This window comes from Toxotes jaculatrix, chromosome 6 (genome assembly GCF_017976425.1).
Source record: "Toxotes jaculatrix isolate fToxJac2 chromosome 6, fToxJac2.pri, whole genome shotgun sequence".
Classification (NCBI taxonomy): Eukaryota; Metazoa; Chordata; class Actinopteri; family Toxotidae; genus Toxotes; species Toxotes jaculatrix.
The window spans coordinates 574,337-601,593 of record NC_054399.1 but is presented as its reverse complement, the minus strand read 5'-3'; the positions used below and the strand labels follow the sequence as shown (position 1 = coordinate 601,593).

General features: G+C 46.3%; 1 protein-coding gene across 3 annotated transcripts in view; it reads left to right on the top strand.

Annotated features, from left to right (window-relative positions):
• Positions 1 to 8,583: 8,583 nt before the first annotated feature.
• The window catches only part of LOC121183702 (pre-B-cell leukemia transcription factor 1), a 52,822-nt gene continuing 34,148 nt past the window's right edge, over positions 8,584 to 27,257 (top strand). For all 3 annotated transcript variants that reach the window (XM_041040881.1, XM_041040879.1, XM_041040878.1), the window contains exons 1-2: positions 8,584 to 9,180; positions 10,017 to 10,090. In XM_041040881.1, coding sequence (XP_040896815.1) covers positions 8,993 to 9,180; positions 10,017 to 10,090 — 262 coding nt within the window. In that variant the 5' untranslated portion in view covers positions 8,584 to 8,992. The remainder of the gene's footprint in view (positions 9,181 to 10,016; positions 10,091 to 27,257) is intronic.

Genomic DNA, 27,257 nt, shown 5'->3' with positions numbered 1-27,257 from the left:
CCTGTGCAGCTGCAGCCGCTTTAACCAGACATCAGAACCAGGACAGAGCAGGACGACCCAGCCGCTGAGCCCATCGCTCGGGTTCTGCTGTGCACTGAATTATACCGCCTGGTTTTTTACAGTGTGCAGAGTCTTAGCTAAACCATGAGCATTTAATATTCGACAGCAAATATTGACTGCTGTGTACATTACACCATAATCTTATGAAACCTTTAGTAAATTTCACAAAAAACAGGAAGCAGAAACGAGAAACGTGCAGGAATCTCCACAGATTACAGCGTCATATTGTATTTTATGTTATTCACAGGAATTTGCCTTCAGGCAACTTCACAAGCTTAAAGTCTCGCACAATATGCCGGGCCTCCTCAAAGGGCACATTAGTGTTTGCTGTTGCATATTAATTTAGCATCCAGAATGACTGACTGGATACAACCCACCACGCTGCTTTATGCCTTCTCCTCCTGCCCTGCAGGGGTAATATCGCAGGATTATGAGTCCTGTGTGTTATATTTATACATCCCCCTCTTTCTGCTCCTTTTTATCTCAAGCAATTATGTCTTTAACCCCATCAATCTGTCACTCAGCATCTACTAATACTCACCACACTGTTTTCATTCATTCACTGCTCAGCATTTCATTTCTGTTCAGTTCTCATTTTGCTAATACAGAAGAGTTTCAGACGGTGGCCTGCACGACGTGCACATGATCGTCGTGGTTTGGAGGATGAAGAAAGATCTGCCACAAGTAACGTGTTGAAATCAAATCACATGAAGTGCACGTTTGAAATGATGCTGCTGAAGCAAGTACCACACAAACACAAACACAAACACAAAACACAAAACACAAACACAAACACAAAACACAAACACAAAACACAAACACAAACACAAAACACAAACACAAACACAAAACACAAACAAACACAAAACACAAAACACAAACACAAACACAAAACACAAAACACAAACACAAACACAAAACACAAACACAAACACAAAACACAAACAAACACAAAACACAAAACACAAACACAAACACAAAACACAAAACACAAACACGTCCCTTTGTTTCTCTCAGCCAAAAGCTACATTCAGCATTTACGTTGAGCTCAACAGTCTCATTGAAACGTCTCCGTGTCTCCGTGTCTCCGTGTGGCTGTACAGGTGTGAGGAGAAGCTCTTCCTGCTGTACCTCAGCGGCGCTAGTTATTTTTGTTTGTCCCGTCCTCTGTGGCAGAACACGGGGCTCAGCGAGCGCGTCGAGCGGAGGATCAATGAAAAAACGCGTGAGTCCGTGAGCACAAAAGAAGAGAAACCACATGCATAAACACACACGCCTACACGCCATAAACACACACACGCACACATGCAAACATTATAAATACACAGCAGAAACCCAGGTGGATTTGGTGCAAGCTGTTTTCACTGGCAGGAACCTCCCCCTCCCCAGTCCCCCCACATCCCCATCCCACCCTGTTCAGCAAAGCTGTCACAGCGGCAGCACTCATAATGAAGGGTAAAATATTTTATTCAGATTTATTAATTTGAAAATGAAGCATGCCTGTCGACAGAGGGACAGTTCTTCTCAATCTGTCAGCGCGGAGCCACTCGGCGCTGACACCAGGATTCATTTGTCTTGTCGGCTCTGACAGTTGGATTCTCCCAGTGCTCTGCGGAGAGGGATCGCCCAGGGATTTTTTGAGCTGGATAAAACACATTCCGACAAGGAACAGCCTCTTTATTAATGCAAATTAGGCCAGAAAAATTCCAGCAACAGCTACTTGGCTCCAGAGCTCTGGCTCCATTCTCTGTTATTTTTGGGGGAGTGTTAATAAAAGCAGCCTCGGAGTGTTTGTGAGAATAGGGCCTGCAGGAGGACCTGTCACACCACAGCTGTGACACTCTCCATACACATGGGACCGAGACCACATTCTGGAGCCTTCCTGCTTTTAGGTGTCCTTTCCAGGTGTAATACCTCCCGTCACAACAGGGACTGTTTTTTACAGTCACACTCTACTTTCTGAAAAACAGGAACTGAAGGCTCAGATTTCTGCACGATGGTGTCACATGGTATATGTGTTCACAGCAGGTGGCCCAGCATTAATTGGGGTTAACCCTATATTTCCGACTTTGCATTGGGATGTATGGATGTTTTTCCCTGCTCCACCTCCGTGCGTCTGTTTAGACCAGAGGCCAGGAGACTCATGAACTGTGGCTGACTGGTGCTCGCCTGGATGAGTGCGGGCGAGTTGTTGTTTTATTTCGCCGAGAGTCCTTTGACATTTATCTCTCTTCACCTGCTCTGTGATGGTGATTCCCAGTGACAGGGTCTCCTCTCTCTCTCTCCCCTCTCTGTCTTCCTGTCTGTCCTCTCTTCCCCTTCTTCCTCATCGTTTCCCTCTCTGTTCATCTTGTACCATCCCCCTCTCAGCTCGTCTTCCTTTCTCCTTCAGCCCTCTCTGCAGCTTCGGCTGTGCATCCCTGGCCACTGTGGGCACCGCACAAAGTAAATTGAACTTGGTGTGCTGGGGGACGCTTAGAAAGGAAACTCTGTCAGTCAGAGACATTTTATGCAAGACAGCACAAGATGGGACCACGAGGGTGAAGACGTGCATGATGGGATTGCTCCCTTATAATGTCTGAAACGGGACAGCCTCTCAGATCCTTCAATTACTTAAATGGATGAGATGGGGAAGGAGTGCATGCTGCCACTGTATCTCTACTGTAACACTCAGATTAGTTAATTGGTTATCCTCTGGAACAAGGAGGAGGTTGTATTTCACTCAGGCAGACAGCAGGCATCGCTTATTCAGAGTCCTCCCACTGTCAATAAGCTGTAACGGAGAAGGCTTTCTCTCCGGCCTCCTGCAGTGTGGGTTTACTGTAGCTGGAAGGCAGATGCAGCCATGTGGAGGCCCCGCACGCTGCTGCAGAGACGGGGCGAACACGTCAGAGGCAGAAGTAGCTGTTTCACTTTGTTTTCATCCTGTGTGTTAGCCGGCTCTTATGGGAAAAGTCACCTTAATTGCAAAGGCTTCAATACTTGACCTCACCATCAGTTCATTAACCCGCTAATAAAAGACGCCCTCGTTCTAGCAGAGCTGCGGCCGGGCTGCCTGTTTCAGAAGCATCTCACTTCCACAGCCCTGCTTCCCCCCAGAGTAAACGCCTCTGCTCGCCACCCACTTCATCAATTGCCTTCATAATTTTAAAAGCCTTTTTTATGTTGTTGTTTTTCTCTCATATAGTAAATGGAGCCATAATTTAATATTTTAATGCATGTTAATGTGTTGTTTAACCTTCTAGCAACAATCAGGCGTCTCTAAAAGGTTAACCTTGAACGTGAGCCAGTGCAGACAGCAGCACAATAACGCGTCAATCTTTGAAAAACATCTCTGTCTAATGGATTAGTGGTTGATTGCACAGCCCCATCTCGAGGTAGATGCCGTATATATTGGATAGGCATTAAAACGAGCATTTCTCAATTTTCTCGCTGCCGGCCCTCAGGGTCAATGGATCGCCGGGGCAACAAAACGCTGAGTCAACACTTGCCTCTTAATTTATCTTGGGGTTTGATTATAGCTCGGTTTAAGACGGCAGCAGCCCAGCAGCACAAAAATTAAACGTTAGATCCGTGAGAACGGAGAGGCTTCTTCAGAGTTCAGTGGGAGATCTCCCTCGCTGGTCAGAGCGTGAGGCACCTGAAAGCAGGTAAACAGCACAGGAAACATGGCAGGCACTGCTGGAAAAGACATGTCTGAAAATGAATGAGAGAAAGGGCGGGCAGCTGCTGGTGTGTGAGGGGTGAGTAGGCTGTCAGTAACCTCTGTGTGACGGCTGACACCGTGTCTGTCACGTTACGGATCGCTCAGGTGGAAAAGCACTGGTCAGGCGCAGCTTACCGTCTCAGGTTTAAAGCTTCGGAACTGTTTCACCTACATTTATACATCATGTCGATTTCTCCACACAGATGAAGGAAAGCCACAGAGTTCCCCGGCACAGACCAGGGAGGGGGCGGGACGCACCCAGCAGGAGGCTGGGACTGAAGGCGTGGCCATTCAGAACAGGTACACCTGCTTCTGCACTCACACACAATCACATGATACAAGTTTGTGTGAACATACTAACTCCTCCAGCCTTCTGCTGATGGAGGTGAGCTGAATTACCTCAGAACCACTCACCTGTCTGGGATCTGTGCAGAGGAAGGTGTGAAGTAAAGCTAATACACACAAGCTGATATCACTGATCATGTTATTAATCATTACATTACATTACATTACATCGTCAGCCACATTACTTTCCATTACTCAGTCCCTCTGAATAATAGAAACATGTAGGAAGAGAAGACACTGAGGTTTAAAGGAACAGTGAGGATAGTTCGATATGTTCTTCTCCACCTTCAGAGAGAGCAGAGGATCAGTACACTCAGTGTACGTCACTCCCTTTCTCCTGCTGCCTCCTCACACCTCCGAGCTAACACGTCCCAGCCCCGTCTCTGTGGCTGTGCCTCAGCCTAAAAAATAAAAAGTTAAAGTAACATATCGTCAGCAGGAGCAGTTAAACCTGAATGTAATCCACTTAAAGCCTTTGTTAATGGTAATACAATAAGAAAAGTTTGTTTATAACAGTTACATAACACTGTGATATAACAGATGAGTGTTAGCCTGAGTAGCCCTGTGTGTATCTGTCTATCTGCTGGTTGTGTCCCAGGCGTCCTCAGTTTGTCCACACGTCCTCACACCTGTCCCTATCCCTGCTCTGTAACTGGAGGCTCCAGCCGTGTGAAGGTGCATGTGCTGTGATACACAGCTGTGACAGCGGTTGAGCAGTGGGCTTGTCTTGTTCGAGGGTTCCCCTTTGTTCTGTGATGTATTGATCCTTTCAGACCTCCTGTTCACTGCGCTCCACCGACACTCGCTCTGATCAAACCAGCTTGTGCCATTTTCCTCGAATACTGGTTCATTCACAGCAGCAGAAACTGGGCCTCTGCAAACCCCAGCGCTCTTATTCCCACTCAGACGCTCTGACCTAGCGTGCACCTGTGCAGCGTGTTGCACTCTGTGTTTCTGCTGTCGTCATGTCATCACATGACGGGCAGATCAGCTGATCGTCTTCCTGTCTGCACAGGACGTCTCCTGTTCTGATGCAGATATTCTGAATACTCTGACATAAGGAGGAGACGTCGTGATGTCCAGCAGCTCGTGCTGCTCGTTGCCTGGTCACTCACAGCATCACAGTACCATGTGACCTGCAACCAGCATGAGTCACTGTTAGTGTCACACCGAGAAGGAAGAAGGTTCAACGGGAGAATTTTAGGTGATAGTTCAGAGTCACGTCCGTGCTGTGTAACAACAGTCGGCTTCAGTCACTGCTGTACATGTATTACATATGTGCTGTGTTGTATGTTGGAAATGGAGCAGCACGTTCTCCCGTGCATTCTTTCCTCACACGTGTTAGAATCACAGAGAGGTGTATGTGTATGAGTCCTTTCCATTAGCGCTGCCTCCACACAGGCCGAGCGCCGTGCAGGATGAAAGGGAGGATTTATCTGCACAGCTTCATCACATGGTGTGACCCGGGGCCTGGAGAAGAAAGGTCGCTCTCTCAGGTGCCATGGAAACCAGCCCACCTCTGGCTATTTGTCCTGTCGTCCTCCAGCCGCCCTCTGTGCTTTTCCTGTGTGGATATGTGGCCGACAGACGATGACGACTCCTCAGGCCTGTCGAATGTCTGAGTTAGCAGGTTGTTCCAAAGCCGTGTGAACTGCCGATGCACTGCAGGACTAACATCTCAGGTATCATTCTCCTTTGTATGTGCGGCTTGGTTTCATGACCAGCTGATCTCTGTGCTGGTTCTTTCACTTCCTCCTCTCACTGTGCTTGGTTTCTAAACCAAAAAGAATAAAACCACAGTGAAAACCATGTCCACATAAACTGAGACATACATGAAGAGAGTGTGGGCGAGAGTGGCTGGTGTGGCTAACTCAGACAGTCCCCCGGCAACCCTGACAAAGACAACTAATAATAAAGTAAGAAATACCAGTATAAATCTATAAATCAGCAAAACCACCTCATCACAACTCAGACATGTTCAGTGAAGGAAAAAGAATCCTGAGACAGAGGTGATAGATGAGATGATAATGAATGAATTTATTACACAGATCATTTGTTTTTCTTATTGTTTCTATAATAAGCTCTCGTTCTTTAACTGTTCCCGTGGTTTATCTGGAGCTCTGACAGGTTTTGTCCCGTACACACCAGCAGGGCCCTGGAGCAGGATCTGCAGAGCAGAGGTGTGAGGGCCAGAGCTGCCGCTGTGTCCCACACTGGGCCGTTACATTTGTCACGCCTGTTCGAGTTTGCTGTTGTTACTGTTAATAAGTGTGACAGAATCCCACAGTGAGGACGGTGCTCACGTATTCGGCCCCACGCTCCGTGATACATCGCTGACATCTCTGCTGCAGATGAAGCATTTTACAGGACGGCTGTTAGCATTTCCTGTTTTATCCGTAGTGAGTGGATGACCATACATCAGCCTGGCAATGAATGGATGAAGATCACTGCTAGCTCTGTGATTTGTTTGCCTTGCCCGAAAGTATCAGCATATATTTAGATTTCTAAATGCCCTGCTAACGTAACTCAGCAGATGTTGGGGAGTCATATGGATGTTGGTGTAACAGAGACCCCCTCAGGTATTCTCATTATTCTACTACTGAGCAGATGGCAGGGAAACTTACCACATTTACCATGATCCATCATACATATTCTGCTCCACATTTACATCGGCGGTGCTTCACAGGAGCTCCTACAGGGAGAGCACCGAGCTCCAGGACTGCACTGCAGCTCCACCTGAGGCTCAGGAAGACAGTCTGAGATGTCACTGCCACCACACTTCAAACTCAGATATGCTAATAGCTGTACAGAGGACTTCCAGTGGGTGCAGGAAGACAAATCAGCAGCTTGATGATTTTTAAATAGTTTGATGTCAATCAGCAAACGTTTTTCCAATGAAAGCGTTTTAATAAGAAGGTAAAACAGTGGCTGTGTTGTATTCAGGAGCGTTGGACTTTACTGTATCAGGCCCTCAGGTTTCACTGTTCATGTGTTTACATGTGCTCACATTTAACAAACAAACAAAACAAGAAACGGGAAAATGTGTGTGAGCCTTTCAACCTCAGATTAGGAAACAGTCATCTCTGAAAACCTGATGGGATCCACACACACACACACACACACACGCACACACGCGCACACACACGCACACAGTTCTCTACCAAACAGTGCAATTTCCCCATTGTGGGACTATTAAAGGTTTATCTTATCTTATCTTATCTTAAGCTGGTTATTATGATTCCTTTGATCTACAGGTGGCGATAATTTGTCGAGAAACTCATCAGTGTTCCAACAAATCCAGGCGACGCCGCTAACAAGCAAACAGCTAAAAACGTAGACGCAGGTTTTATGTGACAGGAGGTGTTTACATGTTTGTTAGAGCTCGCTGTGTTTTATTGGGTAACACTGAGTGTAAACAGACACGTTGTGTGTCAGGGAACCTTTCACCTTCTGGTAGTTCTAACCCACGTGTGCAGTTTTCAGGAGCGTTGAATGTGTTGAATATTTAGTGTACTGGTCATGTGACTCGTTACTTTTCTGAACAATGAACTGGTTTGTTAAAAGAGTTTGTGAGTCGCAGGCGGCAGCCATGTTTGATTTTAACCTGCTCACAGTAAAACACTGTGGCACAGTATTTACATCACTGTTCAGCACTGTTCATACTTTAGTTCCACACTGGCATTTCTTCCCTCCTCCTCCTCCTCCTCCTCCTCCTCCTCCTCCTCTCCTCCCTCTGAATGGCTCTCAGTAGTGGAGGGGAGCAGCAGCAGTGAGGCAGCACTGGGCCTGAAGGGCACTTTTCAGCCTGGCCAGACACACTCGGGCCTTGCTGCTTGGCTGCGTAACACGGGTCACCGCCTTACATTAGGAGGACCCTGCCAAAGTCAGCCGAGCGGAGCTCTGCCACACACCTGAAAATGAATGAACAAAGTGGATGTAGCACCGCCCACAGCAACAGAACGAGCGTGTCTGATGGAGAGATTCATGTTATACTGTGAAAATGAAACGTTAATGACATGAGAACGCTGTTTTTCATCATGTCTCTTCAGTGGATGGGTCCTGTCCTGAACCACAGACAGATGAAAGGTGCCCAGCCCGGACTCTGGATCGGTGCGGCTGATATTATGATACAACAGTGAGATGAAGAGGTTTCCTGCGGCCGGTGGGGCTCTTACTGAGGTCAGAGGGGGAGACTAAAGCAGACCTCTTGTGTCAGCCGCTGTTATTTATCTGGAGCTCAGGCTCGATCCATCACTGCTCCGTACCGTCTCCCTGCTTCTACTCTGCATCCCACCCTCTCAGTCCGGTGATGGACGTTTCATGAGAGGCACCTCAAGGTGGGGCTAAATGGTCTTCTATTCCCAATCATGTCGCGTAGGCGGAGTCTGACTCTCATGCTCTTTGCTGTGCTGCCGCCTGCCCAGCCTGTACTGTACATGACAACAGCAAGAGGATGGAGTGAGTGAGATAAATCCACACTTCTTATTTCTCCCAGCAGCTGTTTTGTAACTGGGCAGGAAGAGGTGGCTTTGGATCACTGCGCAGCTTTACAAGAAAACGTGTCCGAGTTCATGGCAGTAGTAGAAAGCAGCAGCCCATCTGTTTTTACGCACACCCTGTTCCAGTGAAGGCAGCAGCAGCAGTTCAGATCAGATTTCACATTCAGCTCCGACCAGCTGAGAGACACAGCCAGAGAGCGGGAGGGCTCCTTTCTCCGCTTTCCCCTCACATACCCCCTCCGTGCTCGGCGAGGAGCAGCGGGTGCGTGGCGCAAACGTGAACGCACCGCCGGGATTTTCCCCTCCTTCTTTTTCTTTTATGTATTTTTGCAGGATTTCAGCAACGAGAGCGCCTCAGAGAATTAGATAGAGGGAAGAAGAGATGGACGAGCAGCCGAGGTTGATGCACTCTCACACAGGGGTAGGCATGGCAGGGCACCCCGGCCTGCCGCAGCATATGCAGGAAGGCACCGGAGGAACGGACGGCGACGGCAGGAAACAGGACATTGGAGACATTTTACAGCAAATTATGACCATCACGGATCAAAGTCTAGACGAAGCCCAAGCCAGGTAACGACATGCTCCGATCCAGCCTCTGCCTCCGCTGTCAGGAGGAGGCGGCGGCGGCAAACTAGAAAAAATGGGAAATTGGAAAAGAAGAGGAAATAAAAAAGGAAAAAATGCGTAAAAATTCCTACATTTACCAAAGAGCGCAGTGTAGGTGGAAGTGTGATGGCAGGACGTTAGAACACGGTGGAAACAGCGATGAGCAGTTTGCTTCACGTTTAAATAAGTGGACAGCCGCGCTCCTCACACACCGAATACAAGTGTGTGAATGCTGTTTGTGACTGAGACATGGGACTGAGAGACGCTGCCTGAGAGCGTTTTTCAAAACACAAATATAACCTTTTATTTTTATTTTTATTTTTATTCTAATTAAATCGAGTGTAATTACTCAGTTACAGGTCAGTGTGGTTTAAATGGCGTGCTGGACAAATGCGACGCAACTTTCTTACTTGTGACACATAATTGTTTAATCCACATTAAAAACAGTGAAGCTGAAAGCGAGTAACAGAAATTCTACATGTAAACGTGTTAAAGACACAGCTGGTCTGAACGGGCATTTTATTTTTAAATTATATAATTTTATAATCACAGAAGAATTAGCAGTAAAGCTAAATAAACTGTTTGATCAGTTATTTTGTATACAGGTAAATGGATAAAGGTCTGAAGCTGGAGCACGTGTGTGCATACACAGCTTTTATTCATCTGCTTGAAAACAGTTGTATTATTTGTCCCTGTAAGTGAACAGAAGCATTCATGGAAAAGATAAAATAGAAATGTTAGAAAGCAGCTGTGCTGTGTGTGATCCGTGGTTTGCTCATGAAGCCTCTTCTCTGTTTCAGGAAACACGCTCTGAACTGTCACAGAATGAAGCCAGCGCTTTTCAACGTCCTGTGCGAAATCAAAGAGAAAACAGGTGAGTTCATATTCACTCTGACTCGAGCAGGAGACACACACCGCTGCGTTGTTTCTGTCCCGGCTCTGTGTGGCCTGTTCCACCATCACACTCTGATTTCCATCCGAGAACTTGATGTTGGATTTTCAGTCACAACACAATTCACCATATAAATTTCACTGACATGAAAGACGTGTTTCCTCCTGTAGCTGTAAAGTCTGAGCGTTTTAACTCTTTCACAATAGGAACTGTGGACAATTACCTCGAGCAGTCCTCATCAATTATCGTGTCAAAATATGAATGAGCTTTTTGATGCTATTGTGGAATAATAGAGAGAACTGAGCAGAATTGTCACGAGCACGTTGATGTCTCCCCTCGTGAGTTAACTGTCAAGTCTGGTGAATACGTCTCTTTCTATTCTGTATTGTGTCTCTCTATTAAAGCAGTTGTGAGAGAGCGTGTCAGCAGAATAATTGCTGGGAGAGAAATAACGTAACACAGGAGGCGTAAGTCATGTTTCTAAATCATTTTCCCTGTGACATTTTTGAAATTGGCACAGATAGAATTCAGTGCACTTCAGACTGATAGCCTGCATCTCATCTTTTATTTTCCCGTCTTCACACTGATGTGCTGCAGGACTCTTCCAAACTTACACAGCTGAGATACTGAGTTGCCAAAGCATGGCAGTTCCCTGCGAGAGGCAGCGCTGACTGTGTGTGAATCAGATGGAGGATGAAGAAGATGTTGTTGTCGTTGCTTATACTTGACCTTTGTGGCGGCGGTGACTGGCGCTGTTTGTGTTGTTTCTGTGTGATCCCACCTCGCCTGGTGCTTTCATGGATGTTTTCACTGAGGCTTTCATTGAAGTTCACCTCACTGCCTACCCCCAAGCCCAGACATTTATCTTGAATCAGCCGGTGCCTCGGGAGGGAGCAGGGGGCCTTTTGAAGCCTGCTGGCTCGCTCTTCTTTTCTGTTGTCTTGGTTTTTTGGAGGGGGAGTGACACAGTTATGCATAGTGTTTTACTCCCCGGCGCTTCTCAGAGTTCATCCAAAGTTCGGCTCTGCTGAGAGTACAAAGTAACTTGGACCTCTTCCTGCCTGCACACCCATTCTTTTCTTTCAGCTGGCAACCTATAAATACAAGGTGTAGCTTACGGAGTTTACACCAGAGATCTGCTGCTTGTCTCGTGTTTGTAGACTTTAAATTTATCCAGTTGGCTCAGAGAGGAAGCTTTCACATTTACTGCAGTGTGTCCTGTTCCTCACACTCAGGTGTGCTGTCAGGAATAATTGTTCTTCATCACATGAAACTTCAGATTTATTCTTCGCAGACCTGGAGAGTAAATTAAACATTTTATTTATTTTTTTAAATATTCAGAATAAGTCATTTTCCTTCATATATTTTACTGCCCACGTGCATATATATGCATATTATTCTTTGCTTTAAGTCATCGTGATCACTACAGTTCAGAGTAATTATGCAGCTCAGCAGTGCTGTCAGATTTAGTGTGAAAAAACATTGTGTACCAAGTCTGTCAAAAAACTTTATTTCACATTAAACAAAGTCACGATGCGAAGGTTGTGTTTGATGCTTCACTCATCAAACACCGACTGACTGACTTGGTTTTAATTATTAATCTTTAATATTTACTTCTTCCTGTTTTACTATGCTGCTGAGCTCAGAACATTGTAAACAGTCCAGATTTGGATTTTGATTATTGTTTATTAAAAAAAGTCGCAGCTTGTTGCTCCCTCTAGTGGTTCAGTTTCCTTTTAAAATTAAACCATGAACCACATACATGAGAACACTTATTAAATGTTTGACTTATTTAGTTTTCTATTGTTTTCTAATTTCCACCTAAGTTTTTTTTAAAAAACTTATTTTATAATTTGAAATTGAATTATAGTTGTGTCAGCTGATGCAGAGTTTCAGAGAGAGAAGCCTGTTGGCTTTCAGGCTTTAACTGAAGTTTTAAAATAACTGATTTATAATAATAACTCATTTTTCACAGATGAACAACGTTAGCTGTAATTTACTTTGCCATTTTCCAAAATGCTTGGTTTTTATTTTGTGTTACTGTCATTATTTCAGTATATCAGCTCTGAGACTGTCACACAGGACACCGGCCTGTCTCTCTCTCTGTCTGTCTCCTGCAGTCAAAATTTCCCAGTTCCACCTTTAAATATTTCAGAGTGTGTAGATCGGCAGAGTCCAGCTGCTTTAGTGGCGACTCGAAGCTGCAGCTGAGCCACTGTAACTTAGTCCCAGCACCATCTGAGTGCAGAGACGGTGTGTGTCCACAGAGCCGCTGTTTGCTTGTGTATATTTTCCGTCCCTGTCCCCGCAGCGGCTGGCAGCACCTGCAGGACAATGCCAGTGTTGATGTAGGGCCCGCTCTGTGTATTTTTACTGGGATGAAATGAGGGATGGCCAACAGAAAGACTGTGCAGTATAAATAAGCACAACAGTGCAGCAACAGCCGGGAGGGAAGGAGAAGGAAGGAACGCTTTATTTAAACCACTCGCTCTTTTTTCTTTTCTTTTTTTTTTTCTGACACCGGCTTCGTCTCTAACCGGTTTCATTCCCGGCATATTTGGTCTATTTTACTTCAAAGGAATGCAGTGCATGACTCTGTGTGTGTGTGTGTGTGTGTGTGTGTGTGTGTGTGTGTGCATATCCTTAAGAAGAGACAGAAGAATGAAATATATTAAACACAGTAATTACACCACTAAGTGGAGGCCAGGTGAAGACAGCAGGGGGTGTTGTGTTTGACTCTGCTGCTGTCGGGCTGTGACACTTTAACCTTTCACTAACTGAACTCTTTGATTTAAAAATGTGGCAGATAGTAAGATATCACAGCTTAATCCCAGAATTATTTTCTGTTTGTCCATCTGGGGTTTTTAAGGTGGACTGTTTTCTCTGGGTCTTCACCGTCACTTTTCCTATGACTGATGAAAAGGCCTCTTTAGGTAAGCAAATGCTTGACAAACTGATTTTTTTTAAATGAGCCGCCTTGACCTCTGTAAACACTTCAGCAGCATCATAAATCTCCCGCGGTGTCAAACAGTCGTGGACCGAGCTGCTCGCTAAACGTGCCGCTCTGACTTGCTTTTGAATTTTTTTCCTCTCAGCTTTCTTGTGGCCGGTGTTTGTATAGTGTAAGGTTTCAGGCCGAGGGGATCCTCCATTTATAAAAATGACTAGCCGAGTGATGTAATGTTATTTTTTGAAGGGTGAAAACAGTGTTTGACAGGATGAAATGAGCCAGAGGTCTGATTATGGAAGGTGCATGGAAGCCTACACTACATCCGTCAGTCCGTTCAGCTGCTTGGCATCTGCCTATTTGTATTACAGAGGCTGATCTCAGGTCAGCCCTGCATGTCACTGTGGAAACACTGTGGATCAGCCTTCATGGTCATCAGGTTCTGTTTCAGCTTTTAGACACCATACGCCTGGTGTAGAGCTGAAACAGTGGAATAACTGATAAACTGACTGACGGAAAAAGAGCGGGAAACAGTTCTGATAAGTGATTAATTATTTCCAAATTGATTATGAAGTAAAAACTGCAGATTCTCTGGTTCCCAGCAGGATTGGTCTGACTTGTCTCTGTTTTCTATCATTGTAAATTAAATATCTTTGGGTTGTTTTGCTGCTGATTAATCTATAAATTAATCTATAAATTAATCTATAAATTAATCTATAAATTAATCTATAAAAACAACCAACAGAACAAAACCTAATAATATTCAGTCTGATGAACTTCAAGTTACAAAGTCTTACATTTCACCATCAGATCTTTTGCTTAAAACACATTTTAAACAATTAAACTGATAAATTTTCTGTCAACAGACGAATGAGTTAATTGACTCATCGTTGCATCAGCTTGGACAGAATAATCTGAATCTTTATGTATTATCAGCTAATTATTTAGTTAATTAACCGGTTAATTGTTTGGTCTGTAAAGTGTGAAAAACCTCCAATCTTTACGTTCAGAATTCGAAGGTTTCCATGGTAACGTCTTCAAATAGTTTGTTCCTTCGAAGCAAAAGTCGAAACCTCCGAAAGTTCAGTTCAGAAAAGCAGAGAACCCTCACGTGTGACTGGGGGAGTGTGTGAGAGTGACGAACTGATTATTGGAAACAGTTGCTGACTCATTTTTTTTTCAATAGACTAATTGATTAACAGATCACTCGTTGTAGCTCTGATATGGTCACAGAAGAAAAGGAATTTCTTCTCTGTTTCCATCTCAGCTAATAAATGCATCTCAACTCTGTGTGTGTGTGTGTGTGTGAGTGTGTGTGTGTGTGTGAGTGTGTGTGTGTGTGTGTGTGTGTGTGTGTGTGTATTACATGGTGAGGCAGATATCTGCTCTGATAGCGAGCGCCGTGTCACGGGGCTGTGCCTCCCCTCCTGTGCGTGTCTCTCGGTGGACACGGAGACGACGTGCAGCTCTTGTCTCCCTCTTATCCTTCCTCCTCCTCGGTGCTGATACAGCAGCATTCAGGGAGAGAAATGCCGAGCTCGCCGCCACAGCTGTTTCCCCAGTCTCTCTCTGCTTAATCATCCGGTGGGAGAGAGGAAGAGCTGGAGTCTAATTCTGCTCCAAGAACCAAGACAACTGGGGAAAATGTGTTTTGCTTAACCAGCATCAGGCCGACGCCGACTTTTCTGCACTGTGTTTGATACAGAATCCTAATCACAGCATCATCAGTGAGTGACAGTGTTGTAAATGCTGTTAGTGCCATTAAAGTATAGAACAATGTGGTTACATTACACATTATGCAAATTGTCAGTCCCCTAATTGATACATGTTAATCATATTAAAGAGCTTAATTATAGAAATCTTACTGTGCTGTGGTTTGGTAATTAACACTGACATCACATGTAGCAGGAGAGTGATCTAGTTTCTCGTCCTCACTCGTCCTGTGAAAAGGCTCCAGCATCATTTTATATTTTTAACTACATGTATTTTCAGAATTTCCTGAACTGATGGATGATTTTTTTCCTCTGGTGTGAAGGCCTCTGGAATGCAGTTTGTAGAAAAATTACATTTAGCTGGGAGCAGCCGTGCCAGTGTGCCGATTACAGAACGAAGGCGAGATCCAAGCAGACTTGTAAAAGAGCTCGGGCCTCAATCTTTTACCTGAACGTCGACTCCTGTGCTCGCTGCTCAGAAACGATGGCTTAAATATCACAGTCCTGCCGTTCACCTCGTGCAGGGCTCTCTGTACGATCTCAGTCCCCGCAGGTTCGCTCGGCCTGTTTTTACACCAGCCTCCTTAATATGTTACGAATTTAATCAAGTCTGCAAATTTGTTATGCACGTTAAATTGAACATGCAATGGCACATTTGGATGTGGTTGCCATACCAACCCCCCAGGAGTTCATTTTCCATAATGTAGTGTTTGGAATCTCATTTCCTCCACTCTCCCCTGCTGCTCCTTGCAGACGCCACCTCCAGGCTTCCACTGCATGTTCACTATGAAAGAGGCTCAGCTGCCACAGCTTTCAAACACTGGAGGGAGGGAGAAAGAAGAGGGAGAGGGAGCGAGAGGCCTCTCTCCACGTAGTGGAAATGACACAAATTAATATACACTACTTAAACCAGACCAAGATTAATGGTTCCCTTTCGCTGCAGCTTAGTCCCACTGTCAGTTGCCGGGTGCTCGTTGGACAAAATCAACACTAATCAACATTTATTCCACTTTTGCCCTGGGCTCTCAGGAGTCTGGCAGGACTGCGTGCCCCCCCGCTACCACCTCCCTTTCCTCCCGGCAGTCCCCCCCCTCCCTTCGTCCGTCTCGCTACGCTTTTCACCTCTCATCCAGCTCCTCCATACATCACCCTCCTCACTCCGCTCGGCTCCTCAGAGGAGAGTGCGCCCCCTCCTATCAGGCCACATTAGAGTCATGATAGATTTTCTCTTTTCATTTGCATCTGATATTTAACACAGCAAAGCAGTTGCTCTGTCACTTTACTGTACGAGTGAGTGTGTGTGTGTGTCTGCGTGTGTCTGTGTGTGTGTGTGTGTGCCTGTGTGTGTGTGTGTGTGTGTGTCTGTGTCTGTGTGTGTGTGTGTGTGTGTGTGTGTGTGTGTGCCTGTGTGTGTGTCTGTGTCTGTGTGTGTGTGTGTGTGTCTGCGTGTGTGTGTGTGTGCCTGTGTGTGTGTGTGTGTGTGTGTGTGTGTGTGTGTCTGTGTGTGTCTGTGTCTGTCTGTGTGTGTCTGTGTCTGTGTGTGTGTGTGTGTCTGCGTGTGTCTGTGTGTGTGTGCGTGTGTCTGTGTGTGTCTGTGTGTGTGTGTGTGTGTCTGTGTGTGTCTGTGTGTGTGTGCGTGTGTGTGTGTGTGTCTGCGTGTGTGTGTGTGTGCCTGTGTGTGTGTGTGTGTGTGTGTGTGTGTGTGTGTCTGTGTGTGTCTGTGTCTGTCTGTGTGTGTCTGTGTCTGTGTGTGTGCGTGTGTCTGTGTGTGTCTGTGTGTCTGTGTCTGTGTGTGTGTGTGTGTCTGCGTGTGTCTGTGTGTGTCTGTGTGTGTGTTGTCCATCTGTGTTTTTGTCAGTAATCTTATCTGCACTCAGTTGCTGCTGCATTATGGGAAACAGGATATGCATTGGCGGCTCAGTCTGCAGTGTGTGTGTCAGGTAGTGTATTTAAACAACACTAGATTTCCTCTGACTGGGAAACTGAGCTCCACAGCCTTCGGCCTCAGATCAGAGCGGCCGGCTGCGGTGGCATCCACAGATCTGCCGGCTCCTCTCTCAGCTTCACCAGCAGCTCTCCTCACAGAAAACATTCAGTAGTTAATTGGCCGAGCTAATGCAGGCTGCAGTTCCACTGCTGCCTCTCGTCTCTTTGTCGTTCCAGCGGCTCAGAGGGACGATGACCTGGACCTAAAGTGGAACACTGTCTGTGTCCTAACTGTAAATGTACATGTATTTACAGCATTGTGACAGAAAGAGCGGCTGCATCACTGATCACATCCTGTGGTTATGTTAAGAGAAAGTCATTGTTAGGACTTTGATGTGTATCAGTGTTTATTTACACACAGTATAAACAGATGTTTGTCGAATCTCGAGATTACAATTTTGTGCTGATTAACAAATATTTAATTAAAGCAAACAGAACAGATTTCTGGTTAAAATACATGAAAAACAAATGCTGCACATTTACTGTGTGCTGCTCCACCACTGGAGCATTTAGTCCTGCAGCTTATTAAACCCCTGACACACACCAGTTTCATTCACTCACTCATTTCTTCTTCCTTTACTCTGTGACAGCAGCAGGTCATGTATGTACACATCATCATAATCCACCACAACAAACTCAACACGGAGGAGTTTGTCTTTAGAAATAATTTCCTGTTCCTGGATAAAAATATTAATATTATTGAATCTTTGATGTGTAGGAATGTGTTTGAGTTCAGATTTCACAGTGTGGAAATGGAGCAGGCTGTGCTTCACACTCCGGTGACGGCGTTTGACCTGCTGCTTCTTCTGTTGTCCTGTCGGTTAACGTGGCTTTTATTCTCTTTGCTGACACAAAATGAAGAAAAGTAGTTTCGCTGTGCTGAATAATCTTGACCAATAAATCTGAGAGGTAATGGAAACATGTCAGATTCAGCTGTTTGAATGAATTCAACGTCAGTTGACCCTTCTATCCGAGAAGGATAGAAGTTAGCTCGCCTGACGTTAGCTCGCCTGGCGTTAGCTCGTCTCTCCTGCGAGCCGGGGGCGGCTCCAGCTGTGACCATAAATGTGTGGATCATGACTTCTGCAGTTTATTTTTACATCCTTTCAGATTTTCATTCATCCAGCTATTGTCTTACCCACTTGCTCCTATTTAGGGAGCTGGATGTCCTGGATCTGTTCCCAGCATGCATTGGGTGGAAGCCAGGGAAACACCCTGAACTGGCAAACAGTCCATCACAGCAGTAATCTGAGGTAGAATCCTTCCTCAGGTTTAGGGTTAAGTTGCTTTATTCCCTCCCAAAGATGAAATTGTGCAAACAGCTGATGCCTCTTTTCCTACTTTGCCAAGATATTCGGCGCAGAGTTGTCCATCTTGTAGGATTGCATGGCCAGAGGCATTGTCATGGAACCAACTGGCCTCATTGAAGTGACACCGAGTGCTTTGTCAGCTTTGTGTCTCAGGTGCCAACCTGCGCTTCCCAAAATAAACTGTCATGCAATGTGGCAGGACAGAGAAATGTAGAAGGAGCACGTTGGGGCCCCGTGCCCCCCTGAAAGGAAACAAATGTTCCATAGCAGAAATGTATTGTGGTTTTGGACGCCTTCCCAGGGCCGACACCAGCGGCATGGTGGGAAACGTAAAGCGTGGAGTGTGATCGTCTGCAGCATCAGCAGGGGTCACAGCAGGCGGGATCGCACTTCGCTGCCGTACCCTTTTATTTATTTTTTTAAGTGATTTTATTTCACTGTGGACCTGTTAGATGTTGACAGCTCTTTGTTAGTTGCAGACATAATCCTCCAGAAATAGCTGATGCTTACTGTAGTTAGCTCCTCTTCCTGTTTTATACATGGTCTGTCGTTTCCTCTCTGCGGTGCAACACTACACCAGGACAGCAGACGGAGGATGTGCTCTTGGTTGAAGTCACTCTCAGGCCGATGTCAGGGAGGTTGAAGGGGAAAGCAGAGATTCCTGAGCGACCTCCGGACTGGAACCGCCGGCCGTGTCTGCCCCGCCGGGTTTGGCCCTGAGCTGGTTCCCGTTAGTGTGGCCTGCGTGCTCTGTCGCTGCCATGACATTTTTATGACCAGTGGACTGAAGTAAAGGTGGGAGTCACACGGGCTTGAAATAGAAGTTCAGTCGTCACCTCCATAATGAGGAACCAGCAGCTAATCGTGCAGACAAAGGGAAGGATTCTGTAGCAGCAGAGCTGGGATCTGATCTGGGATCTGATCTTTGTTTGAGCCAGGATTGATTTCCAGGGGGTCGCTGCTCGATCCAAGCAGACATCATACATCAGAAATATAACTGCTTCTGTTTTTACACTAAGCTAAATCACGTCATATATCTGTTGTTTGCTGTTTGCTGGTGTTAGCTGTTGGTCAGTCTACCTGCCACAGAGCTGAGGGTAGATTGCATGTTGATCCACAGATTAACACTGATGCAGTGCATTGGTACATGCTGTTTGCTTGCATCTGATTTCCCTCCTTAAAATAGTGCTACGAACATGAGACACAACACAAGCAGCGAACGTAGGATATTTATGTCAGGGCTGGTTTGATGGATGCACAGTCCCAGGTCAGGATCAGGCTGTTCTGCAGACACTGTGTGAATAAAGCAGCATCACTCATAAGATAAATGCAATGCAGTTTATATTTTCTACAAATGAGAATCCTGCAGACAGTGTTGGTCTCACCTGTGATTGTGTGGGGGACAGTGGGCCCAGAAACGCCTGTGATATCAGTAATAATGGAATGATCAGGTAAATAATCGGTTTACCTGATGGAGACACTCACAGATTCTCAGTTTCATATCATTTTATTTAAAGTGATCGCGTTTGTGTTTTCCACGGTTCAGAATGTCAGCGTCAGCGTGGGAAACTGTGACGTTTAAGTGTTTTCTGACACTTTATAGACTAATTGATTAACCAGTTAATCCAAAAATAATAATCCAACAGTCAGAATAATGGTGGTAGCTCAGTCAGCTGGCCGCCCTGTCATTGTTATTGCTGCTGATAAATTCCCATTGCTGCTGCCTGTGCTGTAAAGAGATTGTGTTGATAAGTTAATATTCCGACAACAGAGATGAGATAAAGAGGTTTTAGGAGTTTGGAGGATAGTGTAACCTTGATAAAACGCTGGTCTCACTGACACTGATTTTCGCCATCCATCTTCATCTGATATGAAGTATGCAAATGGTGGCATGGGCTGGGAGTGGAGTACAGTGCTGTTAAATGGGCCATTTCAAATGTTCTTTGTACCGCGCTGACTTCCAGCTCGGCACACGCTCAAGTCTTTTCCACCTTTATCTTATATCTTCTTCTGTTTCTTCCACTTCTGTCCTCCTTCTCCAGCTCTCCCCTTCTCCCTCCTTCTGTCCCGTACAAATTAGGTGTATACTGTCAGAACGGCTGCTCATGAAATATTAACAGCTTGTAGAGAATTTTACATGCCTACATTTCTCTTCATTCTAACGATGTCAGCACAGGCTGTGGAGCATTTGTTGGTGTGAGTTCAGCAGGGTTATCGATGATATCCATCAGCCCTCCTTCCACATACCTGTGGTCTCCCTCACCTTAGTTTATTTGTACCTACCAAGATCCTGGATGTAATAAGCTGTTTATTGCCTTGTGAAGCTGGTAATTATCCTTTTATGAGCAAGATAAGACCAAACACATTGCATTAAACAACATATGGATACTTGTTAAAATGCCTGTGTGGAAGGTAAAAGCTGAACTGACTGTGATACACAGAGAAGTGCAGGTAGAAGATGCAAGGTGCTTTAAAAAGGCAGATTTAGCTTTTATTTATTTTTTATCTCATGTTTACGACTGTTCTCCAGCTCGGTGGGCGGGGATGGCCTCTCTCTCTCTTCCTCTTTGTTGGATGGCCCTCGTAAAGATGGAGCTGTCAATCATCTGCAGACTTCCCGAGTCCTGAAAGGCAGCATCAGTTCTCAGCGAGGGCCTAGAACAATGACTTTTGTTGTCACACGTGCATTTCTGTGGAGCGTTCTGTGGACAGTGTGTTACCCTTTAATTAAATTCACCCTCTCAGGCTGAATGAAGCCACAGGGAGTCAAACAGATGATGGTTCAAATAATTGATTTGAGCTGAAGACTTCAAACAGCTTCAGTTTATTACAGCTTGGATGTTATTTCCATAGTTGCATGTATGGTTTCCATCAGCCACAGGATTAAAGTCACCATCTAAAACCATCTAAACCAGTCTAACCTGCTGCTCACTGAGGGGAAGCTACGGGTAAATATTGGCAAAGTTTGGCTAAAACCAGTTCTAAACCTGTGTTCTGGTTTGTTTTTAGTTTTTAGTGTCACATTTAGAGATGTCAGCCAATAACTAAGGAAAAATGGTGTAAACTATGGAAAAAAGCCTCTTGATGACCTGGAATTATCATTAAAGGTTCAACCAGACCACAATAAAAATAATTTGAAAATCCTTTAATCATGGACAATAGTTAAATATAACCAGAGAGAAGATGTGTTTCTCTGGTTAATCCAGCACTTTAAGGACCTGACATATCCAGGCTTTTCTTTTCTGTGCTGTAGAAATCATTTACATTTCCCTCAGAGTCTAACACACCAGTTCCCAGTGATGGAGGTGCTGGTGTTAGACTCTGTATTAACGGATTATTTCTGATGTTCCTGCGTGTGTTTTCATATTTGTGGGCCCTGTCCTGGTACGGCTCAGCTCACTTACAGAGATGCAGGGGTAGATATTCTGCCTGTGATTGAAATTGTTGCTGTAAAAAATAAATGGGGGGAAATTAGTTAATGAGGTGTATCCTCCTCTCTTATCATATGTGGCTGGGGCTTCCTCTCCTCTTGACTAATGATGATGTGTGGCACAGGTAGCTGTCAGAGAGCCCTGATTAATTGAAAGGAAAACTAGGCCAATTTGTCATATTGTTCTAACTGTGGTCAGAGAGCAAGGCGAGAAGCTGCCCGAGCTTCCACAGCTTCCGCCGTACCTCCACCGTACCTCCGCCGTACCTCCGCCGTACGCCCACCGTACCTCCGCCGTATGCCCACCGTACCTCCGCCGTACCTCCGCCGTACCTCCGCCGTACCTCCACATCTGTAACACGCTGAGTTCTGCAGCTGTGTGAGAGGAATCTCATCAGCTCCGGGGGAGTTTGTATCAGCCTCTCTCTGCTCAGACTGTCTCAACTCAGGCCCGATAACAATTAGGAGGCGTCTGCTTTGGAAAGGGGCTCAGAAATATGAGCGAGCCGAGCGAGGCTGACACGACGAGGAGGTTGAGCACAGAGGAGAGCCGGCGTGAGTCTGCTGCGTCTGAAGTCTTACAGGAGCACGGTGCCACTAACATACAGCTGAAGCTGCATGTGATTTTCTGTGTTTGTGTTTTGGAAGTCCATCTGTGGCGTCACTCACGCTGACTGAGGCTCCTCAGCTGCCAACTGTGGGGCTCGCTGCAGGCACACTGAACAGAGCAGGAGTCTTGTTTGTGTTGGACTTGGACTGTTGCTCCCAGCGTGCAGCCTGGCCCTTGTCAGCGGCCCTGTCATATCTGTCTCGGGCCTGTCCCGACAGCCAACCCGGACTCCCGCGTCACAAAGGCGGACTCGTCCTCGGAGAGACAGGTGTCAGCAACCCGCCCCCCGCCCCCTCTCACGCTCGCTCAGGCAGATGCCTGCTGCGATGGAGCCGCATTTCTGAAACTGAGCAACTCGGATAGAAGGGTCATCTCTGCCGCCCATTCACAGCCGCCATGTCGCGACAGGCCGGGGCTTCATCGGCGTGTGAGAGCTCTCATGTCAGATATGGAGCATCCACCAGAGGAGACTGTCCCAGTGCGAGAGCACCACAGACTGGGGCTGCGTCCTGATGGACTGACACACTGACTGACAGCTTCATTGTGTCCTTTGAGGAACAGGGATGAAAGGCTCTCATGAAGAGGCCTTACAAACACAAACCGTACTCAGGCGTGCTCGGGGAGAATTACTTGTTCCTTTGTATGCATTGTTGTGTCTTTGTATAGAGTCCACGTCTTTCAGCGCTCACAACACTTTTTCTCATTGTATGAAAGCGGCCATGAAGGGATCTGACTCGTTATGTTCTGGCTCCAAGGACTCGTGAGGACGGTCGCTTCTTCTCCTGTGTAATTCCTCTGAAAACTCTTCAGCTCTTATTCAGTGCAGATGCAGTTAATGGTTCTACAGCTGCTTCTGCTGCTGGCTTTTTTCATATGGCTCAGGATGCTCACAGCGAACCAAGCTACAGTATGAGCAGCCGCGACCATTCAGGCCGAGCCGACTGCTCCGCTCTCACAGTTCATCCCTTACTCTAAGAAACAGACTAAAATGAAAACAGGTGCCATTAATGCCAATATTTTGTTGCCTAGAACATTTTTTATTGAGCAAAACTGTGGCATAGCAAAGGGCATTTCCTAAAACTGCTTCACAATAAAAGTCTTCCAGTGGTTTTCCAGTGGAAAGCAGCCACTTAGCAGGAAGTGACAGACGGTATCCCGCAGTAACCACGAGCTTCTGGTCAGAACAGGCCGGGTAACGGCTGCATGAAGCTAAGCTCTGCTTTATTACTGATTCATAGGATTTTCATTGTAACTGTGAAGCAGCAGAAAGTAGTAATGTAAGAACAAACAGCTCAGACATGTGGCTGTAGAACAGCAGTGAGGTTGGACAGATCTGTTATATCTAATATATGTAATAATATACAGGAAAATAGAAGTGGAACAAAAATATAGTTCCAAGTCACAGACGTGCTGAGAGCTGCTCTGAGCTGCAGCGAGCCATTTTAAAACCACGCTTTGTCTCTCGTCTCTGCCACCGTCCAATCAATGTAATGCCAAATGTATGCAGGAGCTGGACATCTATACTGCAGCAGGGGAGGAGAAACGTTGCATGTTGGGAAATGGGCGTTGAACGACACTTGTAAATCTGGCTCTGGGATTTGACATGAAACTAATGCACCGTCTTCTCTGTCTGTCCCTGTGTCTTCACACTGTGGCTAGCGTCCCTGTTTTCTCTCCTGTTATTTTTGTAGTCATCTGAATTGATCCATGGTGAAGCCAGACAAAGATGGCTGTATATTTCATGTCTCTCAGCAGCCACATTAAAAGTGCAGTTTGTATGGAGGGGGAGCCGTGACATTAATAATTTAATTGCAGTCATGTATCTGAATGCTGCAGGAGCCAAGTGATGGATATTTTTAATGATATGAAGAGTGAAGCCCAGAAAGATCAATGCCAGCACACACACACACACACACACACACACACTGTGCCTGTCAGTGTGGATCTAAGGGCCTGGTGAGGATGATTGTGCTCCCACACTAATATTGTTTTGGTCCATAAGCCGTCTGCTCTGATCTTACGGGCTGAAGGTCTCCGGCCCAAATGACTCTGTCCCCTTCGCTGGTGCTGTCAGAACTGACAGTCCTCATGTTTATTTCATTTTGCGTCTGGGCTGTCTCGTTTCCCTATCCTCCAATGTCATTAACGCTCTGAGCCAGGACCCTGCAGTGGCGTGGCTAATGAATTCCTCTGCGGCTCCTCACTCCCCACCTAGTTACCCCAGCTCAAGGTGTCAAATTAAAACAGCCTGGGAAAGGAGAGAGGAGCTGCTGTCGTATGTATGTGTATGTTTGTCTCATGTCCCCCTGTTGCATTATTTATTGTGTTTAGAACAGTGATTTGTTTTAAGTGGAGAGTGTTGATTTCCTGACCACCGAGAACAAGGAAACAAAATGAACTTTTAATTTTTCCCTTGAAGAAAATGAGTGAACAACAAACACGCCTGTGCTGTAGAAATGAGTTTGATCCTGTGGTACGAGCTGCTTCTGATGCCGATGCTGCTCTAACCTTCCTTCTGCTTTGTGATCGTCTGATTATCGCGTTGCTTCTAACGTTTGGGATCTCCGGGATAATTCGGGGAATGAAATCAGCAGCAGTGAGGATGCCTGGGTGACTGCTAATTGTGCTTATTTAGTTGTCATTGTGATAAGCGTAACGAGGCTCGACGTGTTATTGAGCTGTGAGGCTGCAGTGGGAAAGCAGTGTTCTTACACTCACCGCACACTGGAGTGTAATAACAGTGTGAATAACATGTGAATAACATCCATCTCTGTCTGAACCGGATCCTTTTCACACTCACACTCATATCAGAAGCACACACACGTGTTAACACAGCACTGTTCGGGTTGCACCAATTATTTTAGCCTAATTAATCCCATACAGCGCAGGGTGTGTGTCAGGGCGGAGCGAGGCCGGTGCTGTGTTGTACAGTAAGTGACCACGGTGCTGCTGCTGCAGCTGCAGTGTCAGAGGAGCAGGCCTCTCTGTGTGGCTCCCTCTCTCCTCTGACAGCACCGGAAGATGGAAAATGGTGTCAATCAATTCATCAGAGCGACACGGGTGGCTGTGCGGCGAGAGAGCTGTGGGCGTGGTAATGGCAGCATGCAGGAGGAGCGCCGCACATGATTACGGCTCCCTGCTGCAACTCTTTCCCCTCACTGCTGAGGCTGAAGCTGCAGTGCCTTAATGGACTGAGGGACTGCCTGTACGCCCGCCGGTCCACAGCAACAATACATTCCTGCAGAGTGTCCTCAGGGGACCACCGTGGTGCTGTGGGGGTGTCTGAGGGGCCCCTCCCCAGCGTCTCTGCATGCTCCTCAGCCGGTGCCGTGTTTTGGACCACCTTCGCACTCAAAGGTCCGCGGCTTGTTAGAGTAAAAGAATGCGCTGCGTTAATTAAAGATGTGTAAATATGCTCGAATGGGCCGCATTTTCACATTAGGAGAGATTTGCAGAATCGGAGCTGTAATATATTTTAATTACGAATTAATTAAAAAATAATAGGGATTTTATTTTGCCTGGCAGACTGGGTTTGGACATGATCGTGGCGTCTGCTGTGAGCTCATCAGTGGAATATTGAGCACCTCTCCTGCTTCTCAGGAGCACAGGGAGACTCAAGGTCTCCTGAAAACAAAAGCTCTGCCCTTTCCTCTTTGGAAAAAAAGAAAACAGACATTTACTGTGAGAGGGAGTGGCCACAGTGGCTTAATTAAATTTTTTTCTCCCCCCCCCCACCGTCCTCATCCTCACCCTCACCCATCCTCTTCTCTCTTTTTCGGCTGGCAGAGCAGCAGAGTGGCTCTGAGACACGGAACACTAGTTGTGCTGGCAATTATGTTAATGGGATGCTATTAGGCCATGATTCCGTATGAGCGATCGGGGAGAAGAAGAGCCCCGGCGGCAGAAAATGATAACGGAGCGTGCGCCTCGTTGATACCGCTCCAGCAGGATCATTTGCATAATGAACCCTCCCCACTAACGAGGGGTGTGGCCTCGACACTGAGCTACTTAGAAAGCTCAGGAGTCGCAGCATGAGGCGAGCCGACAGTGAAAGCACAGTGTGACAGAAAGATTCATGGACTTCACCGGTCTTTGCAGAAGCCATTTTGGCACCAGTGTAACCGTAGCATGCAGATTCCAGTTTCCTTTGCAAACTCACAGGCTGTGCTCAGTGTTTCCTGCTACACACACGTGACAGTGCAGCTTCTTATCTTGAAAAATGAATGAGGAAATCTCCATGTTCCTGACTCCTGGGTCTAATGTAGCCGTGGGTCTGAGACTGCGTGGAGTTGCAGGTGTTTCTGCGGGTTGTTCTGTGCGGCGTTGGCACATGTAGCACGTTGTTATTTCTGCCAGCTACATTCTAAAATGTCTTCCAGAAATAGTCACAAATCAAATATTCATTATGCCGCCATTGTCATTTTATTCCTTTTTTTTTAAACTTTCAACCTTCCATGTACAGCTCACGCACACGCTCACATGCACGCTCACGTGCACGCCCACATGCACGCATCCTGACACTGGCTGCATGATCCACTAAGCATTAAGAAGGAAAGCACCTTGGGCACCAAAGCCCCGTGGATTCCCTCAGCAGCTGAAATAAAACCACCACGTTCGCTGAACACGCTGCATCTATAGCAGGATTCATACAGCTGAGGTTATGCACTGATGCTATTGATCCTAATCCTAACAATTTATTATTAATTTGGTTGCACCGTGCAGCATCTTTATTTATGCATCGCTCCTCTCTCTTGATGTCTTGATGTATTATTTGTGTGTCCACACACTGTGTGTTTTCCTGCACGGCCTGTCGTCTTCAGACACAGCCTCAGGATTTGATCAGAATGATCTCGAGGCCCAGGGGAAGACATTAAACACCCAGAATGCCCCTCAGGCTGCTCTCCCCTCCTCTCTTTCTCAACCTTTCATTCTCCCTTAATGAGAACTCCTCCTAATTATTTCAGTGGCTGGAGCGTGGGGACACAGCCGGAGTTAGATCCCCTGCGCTCGGACGTGACTGCTATGCTGATGAAGGCAGGGGATCAATAATTTAGGCCGTAGACTTAATGGCGGGGTGAGGAGAAAGCGATACATCTGAGTCAGAGATTAGGTTTTAAAGGCACAGCCTTAGCTCCGGCCGGGCAGAAACCCTGG